Raw genomic sequence first — 23,678 nt, forward strand, 5'->3', positions numbered from 1 at the left:
TGGAGCAATGACATCTAAAATGCCCGTGCAAACAGAGCTAAAATCCCCCATGTAATCCATGGACACCAGTGAAGATCACAAATCATTGAAGAAAAAAGGTTCAGCGCACGGTCTAGTGGGTCTAGATGACCCAACTCCCAATGTTAAAGTGCCTAGGATAGCACAAGGGTTAAACTGCTTCAGAGTTGAGTAAAACTCTTCACCGGCAGTAAAAGTGGAGGTTCGTGTAGTGACATTTCTCGCATGGCCCACTTCTGTATGATCGGCCCCAGCTGATGAAACCATGAATTTACAATGAGCGCCATTAAAACATACATGAGAAAAATGTCTATGACGACTCTCATTCATCCAGGTTGATTCCATCATAGTTGAATTGACAAAGCCTCTTGGATAAGAGGTGAAACTTCTTCTAACTTTAAAAACTAAGTCCAGATGACAACCTGTAACCCTTGTGCTGTCTTAGATGACCCCACCCTTACATTGACGTGTTCTCCCTACCATGACAAAGGTGGATAAAGGTGGAAAGATTTCATGTAATCCATGGACACCAGTGAAGATCACAAATCATTGAAGAAAAAAGGTTCAGAGCACTGTCTAGTGGGTCTAGATGACCCCACTCCCAATGTTAAAGTGCCTAGGATAGTAGGGTAATAGGGTTAAACCTACAGACAGGAAAAAGACGGGAAGACTGAGTCACTTCAAGTTTTTTCTGTTTCTTTCCAACAAACATCTCTACTAATATTTTTTATTTGAACCTTATTCAGCTGTTGTTTCTTTAAAAATGTTTCCTCCATCTTCGCTCAGAATTGAAAAATCCATCAGTCATCTTTACTTGTATTTCTACTCCTCCCTCTGTCAGTTTTTTCCTCATGTCCTTCCACGCACGCATTTCTTCCCTCTAAATACATAATTCACATCTGCTGAAAAGACTCGCACTGAAGGAATAAGTGGCGGGGAACGGGAGCTACATCATTAAAACATCAACAACATCTTTTTTTCTTTCAGAAACACGATGACAAAAATCCAGTCTGTCATTTTGCACATTTATTTGCGTCCATGGGAACCATTTCAGCTTGAAGCTGTTTCGTGCACATATGAAACCTTTAAACACCAAAGAAACTGGACTGTTGTACTCTTGCATAGGGGTTTCATGTTTATCTGTCGCCGCAGGAAGTTATAGATTAACAAAGTGTTATATTTTTTCTCAGAGTTCATCCTAAAGTCAGCTATTCTCCACAGATTTGGAACAGTTTTGTTGTTTTCCCCTAACAACACTTGACTCTGGGGCATTTCTATGTAGCTATACTGCTTTTAAAAGTAGTTTGCTGATGTCATTTGATGCATGAAAAATGTTTTTGCAGAAAATGCAAATTCTGTCTTCAGAAATATTTCTCAAGTCTTTGAAATAAAATATGCACTGGTGCGTTTCGTAAGACATTTACAGACACAAACCCATTAACGCCAGAAATGTCGCCAGCAACACCTAAATAAGGTGTTTTTCCACACTGTTTAATCGTTGGATAGTTTTGATTTTAGACATGATAAACACTGTAAATTATTTTAGCGTGTCACAGACGGCTGGTTCCAAATGCAGCAGGTTTATTAGCTCAGCTAAACGTCCACAAAGCAGAATCAGGGTCAAGCAGGCAGGAGTCGATATCAGGCATAACATCATCAGAAGAGAGACAAGTTAGTCCAAACCCAGGTAGGGGGCAGGCAAATAGAGTCAGACACAGGGTCAGGAGACAGAAGATCAGGTCCATATATAAAGTAAAGTAAAGAAGGCAGAGTGGCACAAACAATACTTTGCTCTGAGCTTAACTCAGTGCAGTGCTTAAGTATGCTGTGGTTGATGAATGAATGAGTCAGGTGTGCGGCATCCAGGAAGTGTGCGCCAATGACCAGAGGGGGAGACAGAGCTCTGACTTCTGACAGTAATAAGTCAAAACAAATATTAATAAAAATTGAGTTTAGCCTTAGCTACAGAAGGGGTTTGTAGAAATATACACCTCATGTGTCTGAAGCTACAAACCCCCCCCATGGTGACGGTAAAATCTGTCTAACAAAAAAGACCCTCAGATCGTATCTATTTGCTCTGCTGCTGGACAGGACAAAACAAAAAAGAAAAACCTTTTCATTGAAGCGAATCTAAAGAAGCTAAATATGTCATTTTTTATGTAATCGCATGATAAATTCAGTCACAGTCGTCTGATTGTGACTCACACAATGGTTTTAGGAATAAGATGTCATTTAATGAGGAGGTTTGATCCTTTTGCACAAAGAACTGATGTCAAATGAAAGCGTTTTAGTAGAAAAAAAGATCAGCTAACCTTCTGTTGAAGTTGTTTTGTCTGACATTAACACACCAGAATATCCACTGTGAGGGATTCTGAAAGCTGTCGGGCTTGATGGACCCTTTTCATGGTTCAGTTCAGTGCAGTCATGATGACTGACAGGAGAAAAAAATCCCTGGTTTTTGTGACATGAATTGACTCACAGAAAGAAGGAAAGATCCATTTGCATTAATCAGTGCAACATTTTGCAGTCAGACTGGTTAGTGGGAGGCGGCTGCTGACAGGAGAAAGGTGCTGATTGGTGCATCAATTGCGTGGTTGGACCTCAAAATATTCCGTTAACAAAAAACATTTTAACTGCTGTACATTTTTTATTACACATAGACAGATGCAAAACCGTGTTTAAACTACAAAATACTTTTAATTTGAAATTAGCTGAGTGCATTTTAAAAAATGTGTGCTTAAACTGGATTATTTTGTGCTGTTTTTTCTGTAAAGGTCAATCCAGATAAGTAAATGATATCAGCCCGTTCACATATGGTGTTATGAAATAATAATTCATAGTTTAGAAGAATTGCTTGAGTCTCTTCGGCAGATTTCTCACTGTTACATAAGCTCTTATATAAAGTGTGGTTGAAGGCCCAGGACCAACGAGCTGCATCTAAAAGCTCTTAGATGTTAGTCTATGATTCCCTCGTCTGCCGAGCTGCAGTTCTGTCATCGTCGCTTCCCGGGCTGGACATGTGTTTGTCGAGCAGGACAAGCTGGGCTGTGATGGCGGACATCATGAGGCTCAGCGGCGTTTTCTCACTAATTCCCATCATCTTCTGTTCTTTTGAAATCATGGCCTCAGATCTCAGAAGCACATATTTCTGCAAGCGTCAATTTTTAGGGAGAAAAAAGCAGTTTAGAACCAAAAAAAATGGACAAATATTGTCTTATTTTGCCTCCTTAACATGTAAAAACAGTGCAGAAACATGTTTTCCACAACTGTGACAGCATTTGCCCTCGGTGCCGCCCTGCTGGATAGTTGCGTGTCTGCAGAAGCTGAACATCCCAGCTGCTCATTCACGCAAACGAAAGCCACCGAGGCTGTGGCTGCAGGAGGCAGAAGACGTCAGGGAGAAGTTGTGAGGCTGAAATCAAAGCCTTGTTAGCGTGTAGAGCACATGCCCTCCCATTGTTTCCTCCCTTTCTGCCCTCTCCGCTGTTCTTTTCTGCCCTTTCCCTCCATAATTTGATCAACGGCGCTGCCTTGTCTTCCTTGCTTCTGCCTGAGCTTTAAACACTCAGCATTTATTATTTTCTCTCACTCATTTCGTCCTTGTGGCCTTTCTTGAATTCCCAGTGAGTCACAGCAGAGAAGTGAAGCTGCTCTGCATTACAGTGTGGAAATGCCAGCAGGTGACAGAACCCAATCTGCTTTTATTTGCACATTTTACAGCAGATTTGAAGACACTTGTAAATTTAAATTCAGTAACACTGAACATGCTGTAAAAATCGAAAAAACAGTGGAGTGCAAATCGGTCCTGCTCTTTAAAAATTAAAAACTTCACAAATTTCTGGAATATAGGTTTAAGTGCAATTTTTCTTGTTTCCTCCAAAAGGCAACACCCTATTTAAAATAACATTTTTATTAGTTTCAATTATTTCACACGGACATTTATTAAAAGATATGATTTGATTTAATCAAAATTTTAAGATGATGTATTAATATAACTATATATATATATATATATATATATATAAACTTGTAAAATTCTGAGAATAGTTTTTTAATATTTTGAAAATAATGTCTGAAAATTTTACAAGGAAAGGGTCGGGTAAAATAAAGTTGTAGAATTACAAAAAAAGTGAAGCAGATTAAAACGCGTTTGTTCCATTATCTTTGTTGAAACCTTTCAAAGGCTGAATATAACATTTTTTTGGTAAATTTGTGACCTTTCTTCTCATAATTTTAGTGCTTTATTCTTGTAAAATTGTGACTTTTTCTCTCATAATTTTACAACTTCATTCTTATGTATTTGTATATTAGCAGACAGTAAGTTTTTTGGAGAGCATCTCAGATTTTGATATTTGTAAGTAACAAAAGCATGTAAACCTGCAGTATAAAGTCTTTTAGATGTTTTTCATGTGTTTTAGTTACTTTGCACTCAGTTATGTGAAACACGGTGGGAGTAGCATCATTATCAAAGATCCCCTCATACTACAAAAATTAAAAAAAGGAAGGAATATATCCATAAAAAACAACACCTGCAGTTCCATGAAAAAATAATGATAGTCTAACTGAATACCAATAAATTAGCAGATAATTTATTTGTTGAATTATAAATCATTTTTTTATATTTGTACTGTATATACTGTAGCAAAAGCACGTAAACCCAATATATAAAGTTTTTAAACAAGTTTTTCTGTTTTTTAAAAGACTTGCAAAAGACACGATGGTAGTAGCATCATTATTTGGGCTCAAGGATCCTATCTAATACTAAAAAGGAGAAAATAGTGACAAAATGTTGACTGTTGATGCACATCAGCTTATCAGAACATTTTTCTTGGAAATTAAAGGTTTGACCACCGCTGCATTTCAACGCGTAGCATTTATGCTAGCTAACATCAGTGCACATTAGTTTTTGAAATGTCTTTGTAATTTTCGTTTTTTATTTTAAACTCTACTCGGACTGTACTCGATCTAAATCTCTATCTCATTCTGCCGAAACAAGAGAAGATTTTCTTCTCCTGTTTTTCTTTTCATGCTAATTAGCCAGCAGGCTGATCATGCTCTTGTAAAAACTGCCCTCAGATTATAGAGTTAAGTGGAAGCAGGCGCCATCAGATCCCTTCATTTGTATTTATCAAACGCCGTCACCTCGGCGGGGGTTATTTTCTGTTGGTAACAGCATGAATAATGGTTCCGCTTTCTGTGGTGGAGGCTTGAGCTGCTTCTGCTCTTAACCTTCGTGTTGTGCTGGTGTCTCACCGTGTTTACCCCAAAGCAGCATCTGCACCAGATGTTACACGACAGCAAACAGCAGCTGTGTTCAGAGCTGTCGGGTAAAAAGAAGATTTTGCGCGTGCATTACCTAGACTCTTGTAAAACTCCAATTAATATGAATATGTTTGTGTTTTTAAATTCGATATTAAAGTTCAGGGATAGAAACTCACTCTTTGTCAGTGTTTCTCCTCCTAATTTTTGCTCATCTTCATCCTCTTGGTTTTGCATTTTTCATCCTCAAATCCTCTACTTCAGCGATCCATCTCTGTCTGCCCACGCATGTCTGAGGTTCATCTTTATTACTCAGCACAGCTGGAGACCACTTAGCAGGTGCGTGGGTGACGCAGTGCGAGTGTTGTGCACTTTCTCATTAAGTGTTGTGCGCTGTCATTAAGAGAGCTAATATCTCTTCTCTTTGGAGATGCTTTTTTGTGCTGGCTTCACTCTTTCGTCTGTTTGTGTTGGTGCTGCACAGACCAAAACACCAGGGTGAAGAAACCCCCCCATCCTACTGCTGCAGTGGAAATGCGTCATAAAGAAAGTCAACTTATTTAACTGAAATTCGCTGATGGTTTCAGAATGTACTGGTCTCGGATATTTTTAGTTTTAACAGTTTACTAATCAGTTTGGTGATCTCTGAGACGGACATTTTTACTCATACTGTATGATTCCTCACCTCAACTGCTATTTTGAAGCTTCTGCAGACTTGTTTTTTTTTCTTTTTAAACAGCAACTATTTGGAATAAATGTAACAAAATATCTAATAAACAGAATGTAGTTCTGTTAAATATACCCAAAAAGTGGAAAAGCCTGAACATTTCTGTTGTGATGAAACAACAAACAGGTTTCTATGACATGCTGCCTTAATGTGAGGAGAACCTGAGAGCGAAAGAGTGCACAGGCACTAAAATCTGACCTTTAACCTGCTGTAAATGAGGTCATCTAATGTGAAATAATGACCAAAGTCTAGACTTATCTAAAAGCTTGTGGCTTCTCATTTGTATGGCAAAGTTCTGCTTTAGATCACCAACGCCGATTGGAGTAAAAAATCTGAGGCGATGATTACTAATGAGGTTTTTTTTAAACTCCAAATGTAAACATTTTTGTAGCATTTTAACTCTTTAACACCGGACATGTCGCCGGCAACAGCAAAGTAGCACACGCTCTTTGAAATACCAAAACTGTTTGACCTTTCATGAAATCACAATATAATTCCAACAGATTCTGACGTGGAGAAAACTGGCTTTGCACTGATGTGCTACACTTTACACTAGTAAAACCGATGTCCAACACTGTGTAACAATTTGCAGCACTAAGATTATAAAACTGATATGCAAAACTTAACGGAAGTAAAAGCCAGCTTTCCCAGCATCAGTATCAGTTGACTGTTGATTGCGTGAACTCTTCACTGCTGTAAAGTGTTGCATATCAGCGCAAAGCTGCTTTTCTCCACTTCAGAATTCGCTGGAATTACATACATTTTGTGAATGGTTGAAGGATTACAGTAGTTTAGAGAGCTAAAGCTAAAGAATTACAGAGCTAAAGCTCAGGTGTTAACCCTTGTGCTATCTTAGATGACCCCACCCTTACATTGACGGGTTCTCCCTACCATGACAAAGGTGGATAAAGGTGGAAAGATTTCATGTAATCCATGGACACCAGTGAAGATCACAAATCATTGAAGAATAAAGGTTCAGAGCACTGTCTAGTGGGTCTAGATGACCCAACTCCCAACGTTAAAGTGCCTAGGAAAACACAAGGGTTACAAGGGTTACAAGGGTTAAGGCTAAGATAAGTTGATTGTAGTCGTATCAGCTTCTTTACACAGAAAGATATTATCTTCTTGTGAAAGTGCCTCAGTTTTACTTCTATAACATGTAAACAGTAGTAGAGGGAAAATGTACTTTTAAGTCACATAGGAATCCAGCCTGGAAGTGGAAGCACTGACGGTGTTGCATAGCAGGGCTTTCTGTCTGCCTTTTGAGGGGGGTTTATTAAAAAGAGAAGGATGACTTTAACACCCTGGGGGGATAAGGGAGCTGTCAAGTTGGTTCTGGTTCTAGGTGACCCGTATCAAGTCCAGGATGTGTGATTTTGGAGCTGATTGCTCCTTTGAACTCAGCCAGTGTAAAGGCCCTTGGGGGGGCTTTTATGAAGTTTTCTGTCACCCTGAACGTCCACCTAAAAAGACAAACAATTTATTTTTAAATCAGAAAAAAAGGTGGGATGATACTGAGTGATTGGCCCCCTCAAAATTATGATTAACTTTTTATTTTTTTCCCACTTTCATTAAACGGAAATCCTAGATAACAGCTGAATCCTTATAAATATTTATGACCTGTTCAATGTTTCTTCTCCCCTTTTACAGCAGCTACCCTTGAGGTTAGCTATACTCATTAACTAGTAGTTATTAAATTTGAAGACTATTTATGTAAATTTATGTAAAATGTCAAACAGGACAGATCCTAAACCCTGACTCTGCCCTCCATGATCCTGCACAGATTTATGTAACAGTCCTAAAACTTTAGCTTTTTAATTACAGGAGGAGGAATACATATTTCCAGACTGTGATTTGAAATAAAAGAACCAAATGGCAAACAGTTACGGTCACATCATTTTTGTGATCAAACTACTTGTTACTGTTAATATTAACTAATATTCACTGAAACAGCTCAGTGTTTCTGTTTTGGTTCAGTTTTTTTCACAAATGAAACAAACTAAATTCCATCAGATTACCATCAATATCTAAGCATTCCAACCAACAGCCCATCTTTTTTTAGCCTAACTGTAAAAAAGTGAGCTGATTTTCAAAAACAAAGAAGTTTATTTAAGTAAACCTCTGGAGTGCCCTTTTTTTTCCACCTGCTTGTCAAAGTAAATAAACCAAATAATGAAAAACATAACTTATTGAATAATTTTAATATAAGATTTTTCAACACCAGTATTTTGTTATCCCCTTCAAGTCTGTTTAGAAATGGGTTTGTTTCAATGCCCTGAGTGCTGAAGGGTGAAATGGGCTTTTATTTTTGACAATTTTCAGGCTCTACTAGAAAAGGAAAGAAACAAAGGAAGGCAGGAAATCTATCTACGCAACTCAAGAACATCATTTAGCTGCTGTGTGATTCTCTCTCATGCTCTCTGTCCCAAAAAAAAAGTGGAGTGTTGTCTTTCATCGCATAAAAACCACAGAAATATAAAGAGTGTGTCGAGGAGCTGCAAATCAAAATAATAAATCAAGCCAGAGGAGAATGGAAAGAGATCCAGAGAGAGCTTTGATTCATTAAGTAATGCACTGAGGTTCCTGTAATCCAATCAACAGGAGGCTCTGTCAATCACCTGTGGAGGAACCTCATGCAGACAAACACACAACAATGCATTTTATGCAATACATGAGTGTGTTTGTGTCTGCGTGTCTCTGTTTATGTGTGTGTGTTTGGTTTTTTTTTGTCCCTGTGCGAGTGTGTGGGTATTTGTGTGTGTTAGGGTTTGTGTCAGTCTTTTGACAGATTGGGGGGTTGAGATTCCCTCCTGACTGAGAAGCCTTTTAGAAACGAAGTGTCAAAAAGTAAGAGTGTAGAAAAACAGCGTGAAGATGAAGAGCAGGCAGGGAGAAGATTGGTCTTCATGTTTGTAGATTCAGGAGGAAAATGGTCAGTCTTGAGCTGTTAATTCCAAAGGTGGCTTATCAATACAGCTTTTGAAAAACTATCCAATAAAGTAATTTTAATACTACATCATCAATGGTTCTGCTTTTAGGAAAAAAACACAAATAATGTTCGAGTAATTCCTCAATTTTTCTTTGAGTCTTAGTTGGGCAGAGGGGAGCATTGATTTAACATCAGTTTATAGACTGATGTCGTAAAACTAAACCAGAGACTGATGGAAGATTTTATGATAAATTCTGCTGTGAGTTTCTCAGACGACCCCAAAGGTCCAAAAGCTTTAGCTCTGCTTAGAGTTATCCCACAAACTGCCAAGGGATAAAATGAGAGCAAGTTGGATTGTCTGTTTTCCCTCTCGATATTTGCCTTCAGATTGCATCCAAAATCTAGCTTATCTGTAAAAAATAAAAATAAATAATAAACAGGGTTTTAGTTTTTACAAATCTAAATTAGTTTGAAAACTGACCAGATGGATGAACAGAAATAGGGACACAGTGTTTCCTGCTCCAACTGATTTAAATCATTAAAGAAAATGATCAAATACTTTGAAAATAAAGTGTCCAACTTTTAATTGAAATCTCTCTTCAAATTGCATTTTTTAATGAAGGTCTACTCACGTATAAAAACAAAACCTACGTTTATGGCCAGCATCAACACAACCTTTTTCAGTTGAAGTAACAAAATGACAAATTCAACATTAAATGTGTTTTTGTTGGGATTTCTGTTGGAACCATCACTTTTTAAATATTGGTCCTTAAAGTTTCCATTTATAATTATTTCTGTTCTCCACTTTAAATTCAGGATATGATTCCAGCAAACTAGTGATTTTATCCAACAAACCTTCATGCATAGGTTTTCAGTATCGTTGTATACTTGTTTTTTTATTTATTTTACTGTTTAGACTCAGCTTTTTCCAGAGAGAACTTTTTGTTTAAAGTTTCGTTTACATTGCACCTTGCAATCTTCATTCTACTTTTATTGTTGAAGTCTGAGACTGCTGTAGACTCTTAGCTTTCTGGGACCCTGTTTCAGCACAGATTTGTCCAGAAAGAACTTCAATAAAGTGGGAGGGCTTGAAACACAAAGAAAGAAAGGTTAGATGAATCAAATTTATGTGGCTAAACAGAAGGGGAATCATCAGAAAATGGATCAAAAGTGAAGAAAACATTCAGAGCTGTGAGTGTTTTAGCCTTAGTCAAACGTGTGTGAACTCATTTGTTTGTTTTTCATGCTCAGTGAATGCATACGTTGATCGTGAAAACCTCCAGGTGTTGCATGTTTTCGTGCTCACCACGGTTGTGTTCACTGAGCTGAACTGCTAGTTGGTCTTGATCCACAATTTCATGTGTTCGTTTTGAATCATGAGGCAGGTGTGAGCGCACGTGACGACGCGCTGGCTCATCATGCAGACATCTCAGCTGAAGTCAAGTGCAAGTTGTGAACATGAACTTTGAGTTGACGTCAGGTTTTGTGGTCAGTTTCTCTTTGTGTGAACAAAAAAAGAAATATAAATAATTTTAAGGAAAAGCCTGTTTATCTCAATAACTGAAATGTTGCATTTATTGGTGGTTTTTAATTAGATTTTTTGAGATTTTCCAATTACAGTTCTGCAGATTTCAGAATCAGATACAAGTTAAACTAGTGACTCTGGTTTTTGCCTTTTTGTAAGTTGATTACTGCTTTTGACACCTATAATGTTTTATTTTATGCCTTTCTCTACTTCCCTATCTTTTCTGGGGTTCTACAGGCCGCAATTATGAGCCATCTGTTTTATTGGTTGAATGCTTTAAAGCATTAGTATAGTATCTTCCGCAATTTTTTGGCGCTTAACTCCTTCCAGAATTTCTCAGCTATTTAAACCATTAAACTATTAAAATGTTCAGCTCTTTAAGCTTTTTTCCAGTTATGACTTTTGGTCCATTAAATCCTTGAACTTTTTGAGATATTCCAGGATTTCCAGGATTTTTCCCCACCATTGAAAAACATGGGGAATCCTTGAAAATCTTTGCTTCTTTCTGAGGTGCAGAAGCTCGCTGGTTCGAGCTCCGGCGCTGGCATTTTTCACAAAAATATCTTTTTTGTTATTGTGCTGTTTTCACTCAATTTATGGTCAATTTATGGTTACCCTTTAAGTTTCATTTTTATTCAGCGATATAGCATTCAACCCTGCATTTTCTGCTGGAAGCGCAGCTCCTTCCAGTTTTAATTTGCTTCCATTTACTTAGAAAAAAAGGAATTATAGTATACAGTACTCTGTAATACTACTAGATGCAAAACAAATTTTCTCTTAAATGGTAATAAATCTGTTGAGATTATCTTCAACATCTCTAAAGTTAATTAATTATGCTGACATTTTTGTTGAGAAAGAAAAATGATATAGAGTAAATCTACATACCGGTAATTAACAGAGGTATTATGATTGTGTATTATTTTATTCTGAAAAGCCTGGTATTTTAAGGATTCATTTTTTTTTTTTTTTTGAGAAAAATTGAAAAAGAATAATGAGCCAGGTTGTATCCCTATCAAAAATAACATTTACCTGCAAACAGCCAACTACTGACTATGTCTGTAAACATAAGCTTCCCAATCTATTAGGAAAACAAGTTTACATTTCAAAAATAAAGTGTTTCTGAAAACAGTCAGAAGAATTTCAGTAGATTTTTATTATTGGATCGATACAGATAAACTCAAATTATGCAATTATCGGCCGATACAGATACTGAAAGAGACATCGCCCATCCCTCCATATAATACTAACACCAAAAACGACACAGATCTAAATTGTAGCCGTGAATTAGCATTTTTATTTATAAAACGTAACTATTTCGTGACCACATTGAAACCTCTTTCAAATGCTTTCATCGGAACCTCCAAGAGTTTGACCATCAAATTACTTCCTCTATAAGTAATTGTTAACAGCTGATGCTCCCTTTTTCTGTTTTTTTTGCCTTAAAAAACTCTGAATTTTCAAAATGCTTTTTAGTCAACGTTAAATGAAACAAATGAGGCCAAACTACTTTAATTCAAGTGTGATAACGGGTATTTTTAGCCTGTTTAAACTTTCTGAGCTGCCTTCAAAGACTTTAAGGATTAGTTCTTGGTTCAGGTTCTTGGTTGGAATTATGAAAGCCTAGAGCAATAATGCGAATGAATATTTCAGAAACACTATGTCTCGCGTGTTGTTGTGCCCCTGAGTGACTTCAGTGTGGACTCTGTCTTAACTGCTCACGTCTTAGACAAAAGCAAAGAGGCATGAGCCAATGCTCATGCTCTGGGCTTCTCCTTTCGCTTCTGCCTTCTTTCCTTTCTCTGCAAATCATTTAGTTCTTTTTCTTTTTTTCTTTTGGTATTATCTCCCTGTATTTGCAACACCCCTTTTGTTGTTGTCTGTTTCCTTGCAGAGCATGTGGTAAATGAGGTTACTGATAGAATATTTTGGATGTATTTCCCCCAAACCATGGCAATTTACTGATAAAATCCTTTAATTGAAATTATTTTTTGTTTCCAGGATAACTTTACAGCAAAACACAGTACTAAAGATAAGTTCTTCCTCCTAACTTACCAAATATTTAAACGTCTTTATGTTTTTGATGTTTGTCAGTGATTTCGATAAATAGCTTCTCAGGTTCCAAAGCTTCGGCTAAAGCCGCTTTTCTCCGCATCGGAATCAGCTGATTCGTGTTGATTACTTCAATGGTCGAAGGGTTATGGTGTTTCAAATACCGTATGTTTCTAGTTTTAGAAGTTAAAAAAAATATCCAAACTATTTTGACACCATTACCACTGTTCCTAAGGCCTACCAGAGTTAGCTTGTTTGGGACAAACATACGATACCGGCAGTCGTCACCTCCAGAAGTTCTCTGACGACTCGGCCATTGTTGGGTGTGTGTTGGGGGGAAGGCGCTGGAGTACAGGTCAGTCATCATGGACTTTGTGGACTGGTGTGAGCATGATCACTTGTGCTTGAACACCAGTAAGACAAAGGAGATGGTGATTGACTTCCGGTGAGCATCCAGGGCTCGGACATTGAGGTAGTGGACAGTTTTAAGTACCTGGATGTTCACCTCAACAAGAAACTGGACTGGACTCACAACACCGATGCCCTGTATAAGAAGGGCCAAAGTCGCCTCCACCCTCTGAGGAGACTGAGGTCCTTTGGAGTGTGCAGGCCTCACTTAAGGACTTTTTATGACTCTGTTGTAGCCTCTGCTATCCACTACGCCGTGGCCTGTTGGGGTGCAGGCAGCACAGACCGGGACAGAAAGAGGCTCAACAAGCTGGTCAGGACGGCCAGTTCTGTCCTGGCCGGTCCACTGGACTTTGTGGAGGACGTGGGTGAAAGGAGGATGTTGGCCAAGCTAACGTCCATTATGGTCAACATCTCTCACCCACTACATCAGACAGTGGAGGCGCTGAGCAGCTCCTTCAGTTGCAGACTGTTACACCCTCCATGTAGGAAGGAACGATTCCGCAGGTCATTTATCCCAACAGCTGTTAGATTGTGCAATGCCACAATTTAAATATGCATGTACAAACCAGTTATCATGCATCCATAGCCCATCCGAATATTGTCTTTTACTTTATTTAATTTTTTATTACATATAACATATGTTATGCCGTAATAGTGTTCTTGTTGTTAAATGTTATTACTTTTACATTTTTCCACATTTTTAAACACCCTTTCATTCTTTTTGCACATTGCTGTTGTTCTTCTGGTTTCTATATTTTGCACTCAACTGCTGTAACAATTGAATTTCCCCAAGGTGGGATCAATAAGGAACATCTATCTCTCTATCTCTATCTCTACCACTGTGGAGGTGAGCTTTCACACCTCAAAAGACCCAAATAAGCAAGAGAAAGAAATTCTAGACTGGACCAAACGAGGAGAGAAGCTACTGTTCAAAAGCGGAGTGGACTTCCTTTTGTTTGCACATCTGCACAAACTAAAGCAAATATAGAATTATTTTAATCCTGAATCATTTTGTACGAAGCAGGAAGTGATATGATGGGGATCAAACCAACAACCACAAGTTCTCTCTGCTTCAAAGCAAATAGATTTTTTTAAATGCTTTTAATTCTAATCTGTAATCGGAGCTTGTTCGTGTTGTTTCTGATAGTTTTTTCTCGCTGAAATGTTTTACAAGGTCAACAAATGCACATCTGGAATGAGCAAAAGCTTAATAAAAAGCAAACCCTGTGGATACGATAACCAGGACACATTCAGAAAGTGACCTCCAAGCAGGCTGGAAGGCAGAATATTAAAAACTGCTGCTCTGGTTATTATGTTATCATATTTATTCTGATTAAATTTTACCTTTTGTGAGGAAAAGCCCAGAATGCTGCTCCAGCCTGAGCTTATTTTGGAGTTTACGTTTATTGGAATCAGATCTTTTCTTGCTTTCATGAGGACAAAAGTGTCTTTGTGTGTTCTTGATGGTATCAGCGACCTGTCCAGGGTGTACCGTGCCTTCACCCAACAGTGTTCGGGTGAGGCTCCTGCAGCCCCGTGACCCCATAAGGTATGAAACTGGATAAGAAAACAGATGGATGGCTGAATGGTATCAGGTATATTTATAAATCCAGTGGCTGGAGGAACTGACTAAAATCAGAGGTTAGAGAAGCTTTGAAGGGTTCTCTCATCCGCCTGTCCTCCCATTTTCACATCTGTACTCAGCTGCAGGCGCTTCTCCTCCCTTTTTAAGCAACATTCACACTGTGGTCTGCAATACACATTCAAGCAGCTGCTTCCAATGAAAGGTCTATGTCAATGTGCATTTTGAATGCACAGTTTTTATTAAAAACTCTTGCATTCACCTGTAGCTACGCAAGTTTCTACGACCGTTTTTCTGGGCTGATCGGGGACTCAAATTTGGCAGTGACATGATTTAGTTTATCTGGTGAACTTAGACATGCCAAAAAGTCTGATGACATCTCAGTTTGTTTTTCAAATAAAAATAAACCAAGGCCACTCCGCTGACATGATGGAAATCCATATTCGCCATTCCAAGAATGCTAGCAATGAACCAAACTATTTCCATTTCATACCCGAATCTCTAAATTTGCACCTTTTGACATTTCATACAATCCTCCTCCAACAATAGGTCACGGACATGTGATAGTAAACTGTAGAAGAAGAAAAAGAACCTCCTCCCTGTCTGTCCAGTGTGAACACCGTGGACTACACGCACGTTTTTGGACGCACGTCGAATGCCCGCTGTGTACGTAGCTTCATAGTTTCATTTTTGCCCAACCAAAGTTTTTGAAATTCTCCTCTATCTCTTCTTTCTCCACTTGAGTAACAGCGATGGATACAAATTCAGTCAGAGGCCTTGACGGGACAGTTTTGTTGTCCATGTGACACAAAGAAAAACATTGAACCTGTTGTCCAACTGTAAAGACAAACATTTCTACACAGGTCCTTTGAAAAATAGTTTGAATGTCTAATGGTTTTTCCTTTGTAGGTATAAATGTTGTTTTGGCCATCTGGAATAAAGAGAATCAAAGCACGGTAACAGTGGGAAAAAAGAAGAAATGATCATGTTGTCATAGAGAGTTTAAATACAGCTCTGTTTAACATAAATGGAACCATGCTGATCACAGTAATTAGCAGTTAAACTCTTGTGAATGTGTGTGTTTTCTGCGTGCATTTCTGCGACTGCAGCAGATTGGATTCATTTTGTTCCACTGCTAACTGATTTTGATAACCCAAAGCCGCCTCATTTTGAGGTTTATAGAGTTACATTTGTGCACACAAATTCTCCCAATTCCCCTTTGTTTGTAAAAAGCCGCATAGGCAGCTGTTCATTGGATGAAATGTTGCAAGAAAAAAAGAGATATTCAGATCTATCTGCACAAATTAGTTTTTCATAAACAAATGAGTTCAAAAGAGTTCAAAGTTGGAAGCGATTTTTTTGGAACTTAACCTTTGTTACTGCTTTTTCCTGTCACCTTTTAAACTTCTTGACATAAATCACAGAATAAACACCAAATGGTTCTTTCATGTTGTTCTCTCTATTCAGGAAAATAATCGAAGTGAAGATTATTGATGACGAAGAGTATGAGAAGAACAAGGCCTTCACCATTGAGCTGGGGGAGCCCGTTCTGCTGGAAATCGGACAGAAACACGGTGAGTCCGTCAGCCTTACCTTTGTGTGTCTGAAGCTCAGCTTTAACATGTGGAGCTGTGAAGTTGTTTTAAAATCTTACATTTTAGCTCCAGCTATAATATAAAGTAAAGAGATTTTGAGATTATGCAGAACATTAAATGCCTTTAATCTTTTTTTCCCCAGGACTTTCTGGTAATTTCCCAGAGGTTAAAAGTTTGCCTTTAATTTCCCAAAAGCTAATAATACTTTCTCTAAATGGATTCAGTACAAAAGTATGGCCATAATCAAATATTTCAGTCAGGCCTTCCGCTTCTTTGCAACACTCTGCTGTGGAATGACCCACTTGATTCTGGAGGTCAATCAAGTTCAGGCCTGAAAAATCTGTTTTTTAAGAATTAAGGGAAAAATTTTATCGTTTACCTCAAATATTTTCAAGACACGTGTTGCACAACTGATCTGTGTTGTTCTTTTTTATAAATAGTTTGGTCTCATTTGTTGTTTTATCCACAGAAGTCCCGATTTGAGTCATAAACAGAACAGACTATATTAGTAAATTAACCCAAAAAATGGTATTTTCAATATTTTTTAAAACATATCTCTTGCATATAAATCCAAAACCTGGACTCAACAACTTTTTAATTTAAATGCTTACATGCAAAATATCTGTTGTTATCTTATTAGCCTGTGATTGAGAATCTTTTTTCTGCCAAAATAACCTAAATCATTTGTTTGGGAAAGGAAAGTAGTAATGTAGAACCAAAATGCAGAGAAGTAAAGGCAGACAAAACAGCTAAATAGTTTAATAAACAACACTTAAAAAACAAAAAACAAAAAGGAAGAATCCCAACATGCTAAAACTAAGACCTTACTGGCAGAGATGCAACCTAGCAACCCCCTTAGACCAGTCAGTCAGGAATGAAATCCTCCAGGTCTCACCCTTGAAATAGGCGAGAAGAGGAGCGCCCCTGTGCTACCCTTAGACCTGTTAGACAGGATGAGAAGCTTACTGGTCTCACTTTGGAAATTGAACAGGATATTCCTGTGCTAGGTAGAAATAGACCTAAACTTAATGGTTTCACCCATAAAACAGGCAGGAAGAGGAGCCCCCCTGGAATACCCTTAGACTTGTCACACAGGAATAGAAATCTCATGGTCCCATCCTTGAAATAAACAGAATAGGACCATCCCAGTGACCCCCTAGACCTGTCGTACAGGAATAGGAACTTCCATGTTCCACCCTTGAAATTGGCAGGAAGAGGAGCACCCCTGTAATCCCCTAGACTTGCCGTGTTCCAGTGACCCCCTCAGATCTGTCAGACAGAGTAAGAACCTCTTGGTTGCCCCTTAAAACAAGCAGGAAGAGGATCGTTTGTGTGACACAATTAGAAACAGCAAATAAAGGAGGGTCTTAGGTACGTTATTGGAAGAGAAAAACTTTAAGGTAACATTGAAGAAACTGGACAGAAGACACCTCTTGGGCAGTTGAAAAAGTCACTGCAGAAAACATTTTCTATTTAGTCGTGTTTATGTAAACCTTAACCCTTGTACTATCTTAGATGAACCCACCCTTACATTAACGTGTTCTCCCTACCTTGACAAAAGGTGGATAAAGGTGGAAAGATTTCATGGAATCCATGGATACCAGTGAAGATCACAAATCATTGAAGAAAAAAGGTTCAGCGCACTGTCTAGTGCACAGGTGTCAAACTCAAGGCCCGGGGGCCAAATGTGGCCCTCCATGTCATTTAATGTGGCCCGCGAAAGCATAAAATTTTTTAATTTCTTAAAATGAAAAATAAAAATTGGTGTGTATTTATTCATATCTAGGGGGAATTTAACTTAAACTATGGGATTGGGCAACTATACATTCAGACTTAAACACTGTCCATGTAACCAAACCTGACAGAATCAAATTTATAAGGATTGATGCTAGAGTAACAAGCAAACATTTGTTTTCTATGCAACTGTAATTGTCACTTTAAAAAGTTATAATAAATAAATAATCAGTTATTCAACATGAAAAAGAAGTTACATTTATTTTTCATTACATTCAGTTACATGTAAAAGTTATATCCGGCCCTTTGAGGACAGCCACTATGCTGATGTGGCCCTCGGTGAAAATCAGTTTGACACCCCTGGTCTAGTGGGTCTAGATGACCCAACTCCCAATGTTAAAGTGCCTAGGATAGCACAAGGGTTACTCATGAGGAGAAGCAGAGTCGGAACTGAAGAGACGTCTTTGTAAAATTAAGTTAATGTTATAGCTTCAGGCAGATATCCTGCCTTTGGCTAAAAAAGCATATCTACCTCTGGGTTTAACTAAACTCAGATGCGATCTCTAATCTGTTTTGGGATTGTGAATAAAAGAAATGTTAAAGCCCCTCTCTCACATTTTCCCCTGGTGGGGTTCAGGTCTGCAGTCAGGATGTTAGACACGAAGAAGCAACAGCCTGGGGCGTTTTTATTACAGACAGCTGTAATTGGTTTTATAAGCATGTCAGAGAGCCGGCAGACTGACATTTCTACACTCTTAGCAACACACAAGCTGCACTTTTCAATTAGAGCAGCTTTGAACTGATAACACTTGAAAGAACAACTGAGAGCAGAACAACGCAGGGGTGATTGCTCAAAATAGTTCTCGCTGAGAGGACTACAGTATAAAAATGTCATCCATGTTGAATTACTTTTTTATTTGACAGCAGAATTCACATATTGGTTAAATTACACAGAGATAAACAAAAACTGAAGAGATAAACTCTCTAGTAACGGAAACGTTTGAAAACGCACCTTTGGTGCACAGGTAGAGCGGACGACCTCTGATCGGATATGGTTCCCAACCTGCCTGCCCGTGTGTCGAAGTGTCCTTGGGCAAGACATGGAGCCCCACGTTGCTCCTGGTGGTTTGGCGCCAGTGTTGGGCAGCGGCGCCGCCATCAGTGTGTGAATGTGTGTGTAAATGGGGCTTTGAGGGTAGTAAAGTGCTATATAAGTAAACGCCGTTTACACCATTTTAAAATTACTGAAGAAAAAAGTGACACAATCATTTAGTGTCTTGAAATCAGTGGTGTTACCATGAAAACCGACTTTCTCAGCCCTCAGAGACATTACACTGAATTTTGTATTTGTGCACGACTTTAACCCTTTCACACCAGAACTTAAGCTCCAATGTTGACATTCTTTCGATTACCATAACTCTTTAACCGTTTATACAATTAATGCAATTGTGAGGCAGAGAGAAGCAGCTTTGCGCTTATGTTTAACACGTAACTCTTGCAAAGCATTTATGCAGTACTCCAATTCTTCGAATCTATTTAAATTGGATCTACCCTTTGTTTTCTTTCTTTTTTTAAAAAAAGAAGGTTTTCATAGTATAGTAACTTTTTGTATCTAAAAAGTTCTTTACAAATAAAATGCATTAATACTATCTCAAATTGTTTTTTTGCAAATATTTTTGGCATTATCAAATTAAAGCAATTCCAACCCAAAGATGTACATGGACAGCAATACCAATATTGACATTTGGGTAGATAAATCAAGCACAACTTTGCAAGTAAAGCAACCCTTTTCTTTATAACCTGTTTAAATCTTTCTCAGAAATGACGATCCCTTGCAATGCAGAGCTTTTGCAGAATAAAATAAAACTCAATCTTAATGCCTCTGTCCGTCACGTAGATTTACTCTACATCTAAATAATTAATTAGTAAGTTTTAATCATTTCGTGGCAACAATTGTTTTGTTCCATATCCTCAGACTGTGTCATTCAAGCGAGCCACCTTCATTTGTTGTCTCACTCAATCGCTTGCCTTATGAAAACAGTCCTGCTTGTTTGTCTGAAATGAAGGAACTTTTCCAGAACCTTTGCTCCATGATTCCTCAGGTGACTCCAACGAGAACAAGCCGTTGGTCGGAGCAGAAGAGGAGGAGGTGGCCAAGATGGGCTGTCCCAGTCTGGGCGAACACAAGCAGCTGGAGGTCATCATAGAGGAGTCGTATGAGTTCAAGGTAACTAAGAATGTGTGACGGTTGACCTAAAAAAGAGAAAAAAAAGTGACCCTGAAAAGCAGAGAACATCTGAGTTCCAGCTTTATGCTGCAGGATTGAATAGACTTCATGAGTGTGCAGCAAAAACTGCACAGTAATGCTTTCTCTGGGGGGTTGTTGTTATCAGATGTTCCAAAAAAAAAATTATCAAACAGTGTGAAAATCAAACTATCTGTTTGATCGGGAAATAACAAAAGCCTTTGTGCGGGCTGCTTCACTTTGACAGAGGTTGGTGCTTTGTGAGACCGGAGCAGTTTAGCAGTTTGGATTATTATCAATAACTTTCTTGAAGGGTAAACATCTGTCTCTGTCATCTGTGTTGAATCATTGACCACTGTGGATCACTTCTTTATTTTATTCCATCTAAATATGAAAACAAAATCATGTGTCTTTGTATGCATATGTCATTTGCTCATTTGTCCATTTGTGTTGTTGCATTGTGTGTGTGTGTGTGTGTGTGTGTTTGTGTGTGCAGAAAGCTGTGAATATGCTTCTAAGTCGGACTAAACAGGTGATTCTTCATGCATGCTACTCCTCAACCTATAACTGCTGAATTTCTTGTTTTAAAGACCCACTCTGATCATCTTTTGTTTTATTATAAAAGCATTCTCAGTGGGATTTTAATTATGATTAGGACATTTTTTACCCCAAAAAAAAAACTGTCATTTTTTAAAATAGAATTTCTCCAGAGCATTCATTCATTCATTCATTCATTCATTCATTCATTCATTCATTCATTCATCTTCTATACCTTTTCTCCGTTTCGGGGTCACGGGGCTGCCGGAGCCTATCCCGGCCACTTATGGGCAAAGGCAGGGGATGCCCTGGATAGGTTGCCAGTCTGTCGCAGGGTAGAATATCCACAATCACACATCCATTCACACTCACAGTCATACCTTTGGTCAATTTAGAGTTGCCAATCAACCTATGAAGCATGTTTTTGGACGGTGGGAGGAAGCCGGAGATCCCGGAGAGAACCCATGCATGCAGCAGCATGTAGTTAATTATGCTATGTACACACCTGGCATGTGATGGGCGTTCAAGAAGGCGCTAAATGCAGGTTCTTGAATGCTGCACTAGACCTTTGCTACCTAATACTTGCTCATGTACTCACAGTTAGAAGAGGCCAGGTGCAAAATGTCGAAGTGGGGCAAATCTCGTGAATCTTGCTCCAGGCTTTTTCTTTCACAGCTCTATTCTGATATTTGAAATACATTGTGTCTTATAATTCCAGCCAGGAACAAAACGCAAGTATTAGTTTTTCCTCCATGATCAATTTTCAAAGGGTTTGCACTTCCAGGAATTAAAAAGATCCCCATCCATACGTCACTGCCAAAACCAAAGTTCTACTGATTAACTTTCAACGTACGTTCAATGGCCGCATGTTTTGTATGTAGAGCTCAAAAAACAGACTTAAAAACTTGTGTGGTAATGAGTGAGCGTGAAGAGTTTTGAACAGTACGCAACAGTGTAACAGTGTGCTCGAAATGCACATAGACCGTATTGGAGCTGGTCGCTTGAGGATGTTGTGATCATAGCATTAGAAATGCACCTCTGAGTTCTTGGTGGCACGAAGGAATCCCGCCTTCTTCTCCTCCTTTTTTCTAAGAGCTCCCTTTTTACATTCTCTCCCGCTAGCTTACAGCCCCTCAAACCTTACATTAGCGGTGCAGAAAGAATGGCGACCAACATTGAAGCTATCTAGCCGTACAGTTTTGAGCCAGATGTCAGCTCAGACGAGGAAAACAAAGACGTACACGGATCTATATCTGTCTACAAGTCATCAGAATGGAGCAGTGCAGGGAGCTTGTGGGCCTCCCAACGTATTTTCTACGTCACAAATATGCTCTTTTTCAAACAGCCTTTTTTTGTCTGCTTCTGATTCACAAGGATTTTAATCAAAAAATACTCAGAAATGCAATTTTGAGTTTAATTTTATTTATTTATGTCCTACATCATCAGAAAAATGCCACAAGAACACGTTAAGAAACAGCATTTTCCTCAGAGTGGGTCTTTAACATACCTTCTGTCACATTTCCCGCCTTCATTGGCTCACACAAAAACACACCTAGAATCAATTTATGATGTCTCCAATTGGGAAAATAAACGCGTTTTGCTCTCTCGTGTTGCCTCTAAGGCAGGAGATGGTAAACCTTGCAGGGTTTTTTCTAAATTTCCTCATCAGCTGAGTAAGATGAGAGCTGCTTCTGTGGTGGATGGGAGCTATTTGCATATTTTATTATTCCTCTTCCTCACTGCTTTTACCATAAACCTCAACCTGGGTGCCTGAAGCTCATTTCTCCTTGATTTCTTAGATGGCTTTGTAAAAAAAAAAAAGGTGGTGTGTCTGAGCCAGTTTTAGAGCAATGTGTTAATTAGCTCATCCTCTGCCTGGAGTTAAACTTATCCCTGCAGTGGAGGTCTTAATTGAAGGAGCTCAAATTCGTGTTTTCCCTCTTTCGGTGTGGCTGTGGGTCTACCAACAACTTGAGGATTTGTCTTTCCTGCTTTCTCTTGTATGTGTGTTTATGTGTGTGTGTGGGTTTAGAGTACAGTGGATAAGTTGATCAAAAAGACGAACCTGGCTTTGGTGGTTGGAAGCAGCAGCTGGAGGGAGCAGTTTGTCAACGCTGTTACTGTTAGTGCAGGTAATGTGCACAAATGTTTATTCCTATGTGGTTTTTGTTCTTCAACTGATGCATGAGCAGGTAGCGCACCTGTCCCACTCTCTTTCAAACTTCTATAATCCAACACAGGAGACGACGATGAGGAGGAGAGTGGAGAGGAGCGACTGCCTTCCTGCTTTGACTACATTATGCACTTCCTCACCGTCTTCTGGAAGGTCCTGTTCGCCTTCGTTCCACCCACGGAGTACTGGAACGGCTGGGCCTGCTTCATCGTCTCCATCTCGCTGATTGGCGTGCTCACTGCGGTCACTGGCGACTTGGCGTCGCACTTTGGCTGCACGATAGGACTGAAGGACTCGGTGACAGCTGTGGTGTTTGTGGCGCTGGGTACATCGGTGCCAGGTGAGATAAAGCCACAGGAGAAGTTGAAAACATTGAAGTCAGTGTGCAACATCTTAAGCTATAGTCACATGCACCCGTACAGGTCGGGTTGAACCGTATAGGTCGGGTTGACCCTTATGAGTGCTGAAGGTTGAACCAACCCATTACGCTCAACCCATACGGGTTGGGTTGAGTGTAATGGGTTGGGTTGACCCATACAGGTTGGGTTGACCCATACGGGTTGTGTTTGATCTGTATGAAGGCTGCAGGTTGACCCGTATGGGTTGGGTTGACCTGTAAAGGTTGGATTCACCGATACGGTTCGGGTAACCAATAAAGCTCGGGTTGCTCCGTAAAGGTCCGGTTGACCTGTACTTGTTGCTGCAGGTTGACCCATACGGGTTGCGTTCAACGGTATGGGTTGGGTTGACCCATACAGGGTGGGTTTACCCATACTGGTTGTGTTTGACCTGTATGAGGGCTGCAGGTTGACCCGTATGGGTTGGGTTGACCTGTAAAGGTTGGGACCACCGTTACGGGTGCTGCAGATTTCTGGGGTTGGCAGGGACTGCGGA

At 39.1% G+C, this 23,678-nt stretch overlaps 1 protein-coding gene across 5 annotated transcripts in view; it reads left to right on the forward strand.

Moving 5' to 3' along the window:
* slc8a4b (solute carrier family 8 member 4b) overlaps positions 1 to 23,678 on the forward strand; it is a 137,581-nt gene that overhangs the window by 106,728 nt on the left and 7,175 nt on the right. For 4 of the 5 annotated variants that reach the window (XM_078936060.1, XM_023965840.2, XM_023965839.2 and 1 more), the window contains 5 exons: positions 15,968 to 16,074; positions 19,932 to 20,056; positions 20,571 to 20,606; positions 22,644 to 22,743; positions 22,852 to 23,124. In XM_078936060.1, coding sequence (XP_078792186.1) covers positions 15,968 to 16,074; positions 19,932 to 20,056; positions 20,571 to 20,606; positions 22,644 to 22,743; positions 22,852 to 23,124 — 641 coding nt within the window. The remainder of the gene's footprint in view (positions 1 to 15,967; positions 16,075 to 19,931; positions 20,057 to 20,570; positions 20,607 to 22,643; positions 22,744 to 22,851; positions 23,125 to 23,678) is intronic. The other variant, XM_023965841.2, reaches the window with a different exon arrangement.

Source organism: Oryzias latipes, chromosome 18 (assembly GCF_053564925.1).
Source record: "Oryzias latipes strain Hd-rR chromosome 18, Olatipes_Hd-rR_3.1".
Lineage (NCBI taxonomy): Eukaryota > Metazoa > Chordata > Actinopteri > Beloniformes > Adrianichthyidae > Oryzias > Oryzias latipes.